At 39.4% G+C, this 6,438-nt stretch overlaps 1 protein-coding gene across 1 annotated transcript in view; it reads right to left on the bottom strand.

The window, feature by feature from the left end:
- The window catches only part of LOC106881965 (Ig-like V-type domain-containing protein FAM187A), an 8,516-nt gene that overhangs the window by 767 nt on the left and 1,311 nt on the right, over positions 1-6,438 (bottom strand). Inside the window, exons 2-5 of the mRNA XM_014932498.2 lie at positions 4,977-5,214; positions 4,181-4,330; positions 3,310-3,644; positions 2,299-2,445 (exon numbers count right to left, since the gene is read on the bottom strand). Coding sequence (XP_014787984.1) covers positions 2,299-2,445; positions 3,310-3,644; positions 4,181-4,330; positions 4,977-5,214 — 870 coding nt within the window. The remainder of the gene's footprint in view (positions 1-2,298; positions 2,446-3,309; positions 3,645-4,180; positions 4,331-4,976; positions 5,215-6,438) is intronic.

Raw genomic sequence — 6,438 nt, 5'->3', positions numbered from 1 at the left:
ATTATTATTATTATTATCATTATCAGACCTGGCGACCTGGCAGAGCTGTTAGCATGCTGGACGAAATGCTTAGTAGTATTTCATCTGCTGCTATGTTCTGAGTTCAAATTCCACTGAGGTTGACTTTGCCTTTCATCATTTCGGGGTTGATAAATTAAGTACCAGTGAAACACTGGGGTCGACGTAATCGACTAACCCTTCCCACCAAATTTCAGGCCTTGTGCTTATAGGAGAAAGGATCATTATTATTATTATTATTATTATTATTATTATGAGGTGGTGAGCTGGCAGAGTAGTTAGCATGCTGGGCAAAACACTTAGCGGCATTTCGTCTGTCCTCATGTTTTGAGTTCAAGCTATGCCGAGGTCGATTTTACCTTTCATCCTTTCGAGGTCAATTAAATAAGTACCAGTTATGCACTGGGGTTGATGTAATTGACTTACACCCTCCCCGCAAATTTCAGGCTTTATGCCTACTGTAGAAAGATTATTATTATCATCATCATCATCATCATAAAAAGGTGGTTAGCTGGCAGAAACAAGTAACGGATAAAAGATATGTATATATGATGTGTACAGAGTTTGTTGCTAAAACTAGTTTCCAGTTTGACAAATGTACACAACGGGAAGCAGATTGCATTAGTGGTTGCTAGTTGAAACACCTGCTGTTGTGACTAGCAGCAAGCTGGTCACATGTTTCAGTTTTAGTTGTATTAACTGTAGCTTATTGTGTTGGGTGCCTAAAGCAAGCATTGAAGTGGAAGCATCTGGCCAGCTTATTATTAGGTGGGAAAGGGGTACGAGTGTAGTCCAGATGCAATTCCTCCTACGCGGAAAATCGCTGGTGCTAGCCTGTTTAAGTGTGTAAACATATGGTTAAGAACTAATGATGTAACAGTCATAACAATGGTGATGGTGATGGTGGTGGTGGAGGTGGTGGTCATGACAACAGTGGCGGTCATGATGAGGATGGATGACGGTGGTCATAATAATAATGATGATGGTGACGATGATGATGGTGATGGTCTTAATGATAACGGTGACAATGATGGCAATGAGGATTGTCATAATGACGATGATGATGATGATGATGGTCATGATGGTCACAATTAGAACAGTGTTAATTAGAGCTCCAGTAGATAATGATGTTAATAATATTACTAATGATGGTGACTAATAATATAATTATCTAATGTAACTTGGGGTGCTGATGACGGTGGTGGTAACTGATGATGACAGCATTGAAGAGAATAACCAGAATAGGACTGATGACAATATGAGAATAATAATAATAATAATAATAATAATAATAATGATTTCTTTATTAACCACAAGGGCTTACATTAAGGAAAGCATTTATGGACAGCACAGGACAAAACAAAGTGTGTGTGTGTGTGTGTGTGTGTGTGTGTGTGTGTGTGTGAGAGAGAGAGAGGGTGTGTTGTTGTGAGGGTGATTATAACAATCCTTTCTACTAAAGGCACATAGTCTGAAATTTTGGGGGGAGGGGGCTAGTCGATCTCATCGACCCCTCCAGTGTTTCTCTGGTACTTAATTTATCGACCTTGAAAGGATGAAAGGCAAAGTCGACCCTGATGGAATTTGAACTCGCAACGTAAAGAGGGATGAAATACTGCCAAGGATTTTGCCCGGCATGTTAACAATTCTGCCAGCTCGCCACCTTAATAATAATCATATTAACAATAATAACAACAATAATAATAATAATAATAATAATAATTATAATCCTTTCTATTATAGGCACAAGGTCTGAAATTTTGGGGGAGGGGGATAGTCGTTTGCATTGACCCCAGTGTTTCACTGGTACTTAACTTACTGACCCCCGAAAGGATGAAAGGCAAAGTTGACAATGATGGAATTTGAACTCCCAACGTAGCGGCAGATGAAATGCTGCTAAACATTTCACCTGGCGTGCTAATGATTTTGACAGCTTGCTACCTTCCAATAATAATAATAATAATAATAATAATAATAATAATAATAACAACAACAACAATCCTTTCCACTATAGGCACAAAGCCTGAAATTTGGGGGAGGGGGATAGTCGATTACTTCGACCCCAGTGTTTCACTGGTACTTAAGTTATTGACCCCGAAAGGACGAAAGGTAAAGTTGACCTCGGCGGAATTGAACTCAGAACGTAGCGGCAGATGAAATACCCCTAAGCATTTTGCCCGGCGTGCTGACGATTCTTCCAGCTAGCCACCTTAAAATAATAATGATAATAACAACAACAGTGTCATTATCGATGAAGTAGTCAATATCATCACATCTCACCTGTATAGCGAAGTGTCTGTGAACTGAGTGTTTCTGATGTGAAGTGAATTAGTGACGTCAATGAACACCCTTCCTTTCGTTTTGCGGCTCTCTAGGAAATGTTTCAGTGGTTTCGACCTATTCTGCCATCGGATAATATTCTCATCTCTGTCATAACAGGAAAAAAAGAAAAGAAAAGAAAAAAAAATATGTAATAAGAAGCTTGCTTCCCAACCACATGGTTCTCGGTTCAGTCCCACTGCCTGACACCACCCTAGGCAAGTGTGTTCTACTGTAGCCAACAACCAAAGCTTTGAGAGTGGATTTGGTAGACAGAAACTGAAAGAAGGCAATTGTGTGTGTGTGTGTGTGTGTGTGTGTATATATATATATATATATATATGTGTGTGTGTGTGTGTGTGTGTGTGTGTGTGTACATAGATGTGGCAGTATGGTAAGAAGCTTGCTTCCTAACCACATGGTTCTGGGTTCAGTCCCACTGCATGACACCACCCTGGGCAAGCCTTGTGAGTAGATTTGTTAGATGGAAACTAAATGACCCCTGTTGTGTGTATGTATATATATCTGTCTGTCTGTCTGTTTGTACATAGATGTGACAGTGTGGTAAGAAGCTTGCTTCCCAACCACTTGGTTCAGAGTTCAGTCCCACTGCATGGCAGCTTGGACAAGTATCTTCTAGTATACCCTTGGGCCAACCAAAGCCTTGTGCGTGGCTTTGGTACACAGAAACGGAAAGAAGTTTGTCATATATTCATATCTATGTGTGTATGCCTTTGTGTTAGTGTTTGTGTCCCTCCCCACTTGACAATCGGTGTTTGTGTGTTTGCATCCCCATAACTTATCAGTTTGGCAGAAGAGACTGATAGAATAAGTACTAGGCTTAAAAAAAAAAAAAAAAAAGAACAGGGTTTGATTCATTCGACTAAAATTCTTCAAGGTGGTGCCCCAGCATGTCCACAGATTAATTACTGAAAGAAAGAAAGAAAGAAAGAAAGGAAAAAAGATACTCACGTGCGACACCTAATGATGACGTCACTGCCCTCCATTGTGTAGATCACGTCACGTATTACAGGATGAGCCATTTTCCGTTTTTGATGGAGCGATAAGTAGCCTGGCATCACGACCTCCACCACCTTCCCTGCCTGGTCTTTAATGATTGTTCTGCCTTCTTTCTTAGGGCATGCCACCTGACACTTGTTGTAAAACACTTCGTTGGGGCGTGACTTGATTGCTGGGAGTTCCCGTATCTGCTTTGGCAAGGCAGTGGACTGACATGATAAACTTCCAGTAAAGTAATAAAATATGTAGATGTCGACTGGCCTTACTGGAGCTCTCTCGTTAAGTTTCTGTAATGAAGGAATGGGGGATGTAGTATATATTAATGAAAGGACATACTAAGTATGTCTACTTGCTGGAGATAACAGTAAATAAGAATTTTGACTGCCATTTCCAGCAGGTAGACATATTTATATGTCCGTTGATTAATGTTATATATATGTATATATGACAGGCTTCCTTTCAGTTTCCATCTCCTAAATCCACTCACAATGCTTTGGTTGGCCTGTGGTTATGGTAGAAGACACTTGTCCAAGGTGCCATAGTGTGGGATTGAACCCAGAACCTTGTTGTTGGAAAGCAAGTTTCTTGCTACCCAGCCATGCCTAAGCCCTATACATACACAAAAAACACATAAACTTAAGTAACTCAACTGGAAAAGAAATTGAAGAAATTTTATGAAAATACAGAATACTTTCAGTTTTGATAGACTTTCTCTGAAAGATTGCCACAGAGCCTTATCTAAAGAACGAAATGGTTTCTTTTTATTAAAATTTCTTTGCTGGGGTGAATTGTTGAAAAAATAGAATAATCGAGAAATATTTACCTTTATTGTGCAAAGACCAATTTTTCTCCGAAATCCTTCTTTCCCACAGTGACTGCATTTGCTCCAGTTTGACCAGGAACTGAATATTTTCAAATTGTTTCTTGTTAGGTTTTTCATTGTTAGAAGGCTTTTTGTAGTGTTCTCGCTAACCTAGCAATGAAACAAGTACAATTAAGCAAGTCAGAGTAATTATTATTATTATTAGAATTGTTAGCACACCAGCTAAATGCTTAGTGGTATTTCATTCATCCTTATGTTCTGAGTTCAAATTTTGTCAAGGTTTACTTTGCTTTTCATCCTTTTGGTGTTGATAAAATAGGTACCAGTTACGCACTGGGGTCGATGTAACTGACTAACCCCCCTCCCCTAAAATTTCAGGCCTTGTGCCTATAGTAGAACAGATTATTATTATTGAGTGACAGAGCAGTGCATGCCGTCAAAGTGACACTGGGGTGCAATTATATGAAGTCCAATATACCCGTCACAACTACCTGCCTGATATGCATAGCAACTGTATGTGTGCAACATGGTGACCTCATATCAAAGTAAACAGCACAAGACCTTGTAGGTGGGGGCCAGTGAAAATTTTCTTCAGGTTGAGTAGCCCATCCCACTCAAAAGGTCCCTAAACAAGGTTTGTTTAAGGATGATGAACATAACACCCATGTTACAAGAAGCAAATTATTCAAACCCCAAAGAATTCCTCTCAACACATGGCTATGATGCTCCCCCCACAAACAAACATGCTTCCAGATGTACAAAATATATATTAAAAAAATTCAAGTCAGTTTAATACCGCATGGAATTGGGTGCTTGTCACTGTTGTTAAATGGTGGATGGCTTCATATCGATTTCCATTGGTGCAATAATAATAACCATCCAGTTCACTGTTAATTGCTTTGATGATTAAGTCCCGGTTTGGAGTTATTTTGTAGTTTCCATTGGACTGGATGCGAGAAAGTACTGTTCCTTTCTCCTGGAGATGTTGCCAGGTCACTTTTGCCTTCATTTCAGTTGTGGCCCCTGGTTTAAAACTAAAGGACATACATACAAGCATATATGAAATCATAAATGACAGATAAATATTTTGATGAACTTTTATGTAATAATAGGAAAAATCCTAAAATGATGACAAATTGTTTCATAACTCAAAAACATGCAAATAACTTATATTATCATAGTTAATAGTAAATAGATTTCTTAGATGTCTGCAGTAATGCAAAATGCAAAAAATTCATTCAAAGTATATATATATATATATATGTGTGTGTGTGTGTGTAGGTCTATATATATATGGATGGATGAGGACAGTTGCATAAAGTGCTGATCACTTAAAGCGGAAGGAAGTTGTGGAAGAGGAAGACGCAAGAAGACATGGGACAAAGTTTTGATGGCCAACCTCAAAATGTTGAACCTTATGAAGAAGATGACAGAGGACCAAGATATGTGGTGCATTGCTGTACCTGAGAAGACTCACCCACGACAGTGATATTGAGATCCTATATCCAAGGTGCCATGTAAAAAGCACCTGTGGTTGGTGCCACTTAAAAAGCACCCAGAACACTCTGCAGAGTGGTTAGCATTAAGAAGGGCATCAAACTGTAGAAATCAAGCCAAAACAGACTATGGAAGCTGGCGTGGCACATCAAGGCTGTATGCAGAATCTTACTTTGTAGTGAGATATGTCATCTTCTTCATCATCATCATCATCATCATTTAACTTCCATATTCCATGGTGGCATGAATCAGACAGTTTGATATAGGATTTAATGAGCTCAAAGGCTGCATTGTGCTCCAGTGTCTGCTCTGGTCTGGTTTCTATGGTTGGAGGTCCTTCCTAATGGAGGTCCTTCACACTTTGTCCTGGTGCTTTTTCTCATGCCGCCAGTGCTGGTGAGGATGCTGTGCAGCTTGTAAGCCTGAGGGGGTGGAGGACAAATTTATGGTAGGAGAATGGGAGAAAAAAAAATCTGAAGGATTGCTCGGGGGAGTTAAACAACAACAAAAATGACTGATTGTTTTCATCTTGCTTTGAGAATAATCTTTGTCTGTCTGTCTCTCCCTCATCAAGAACACACATAAACTCACCATTGGTGGTGGGCAATTTTATATTAGTAGAATCAGAGAGAAAAAAATCTGACAAACTGCCCAAGGGTTAAACAATGACAAGAATAACAGCATTTTTTTTACCTTGCTTCTCGAACAAATAATCTCCCCTCCTCTCTCTCTCTCTCTCTCTCTTTCTCTCTCTCTCTCTC

This window comes from Octopus bimaculoides, unplaced genomic scaffold (genome assembly GCF_001194135.2).
Source record: "Octopus bimaculoides isolate UCB-OBI-ISO-001 unplaced genomic scaffold, ASM119413v2 Scaffold_181898, whole genome shotgun sequence".
In the NCBI taxonomy this organism is placed as follows: Eukaryota; Metazoa; Mollusca; class Cephalopoda; order Octopoda; family Octopodidae; genus Octopus; species Octopus bimaculoides.
The sequence above is the reverse complement of the archived record's forward strand: the minus strand, read 5'-3'. Positions and strand labels throughout refer to the sequence as shown.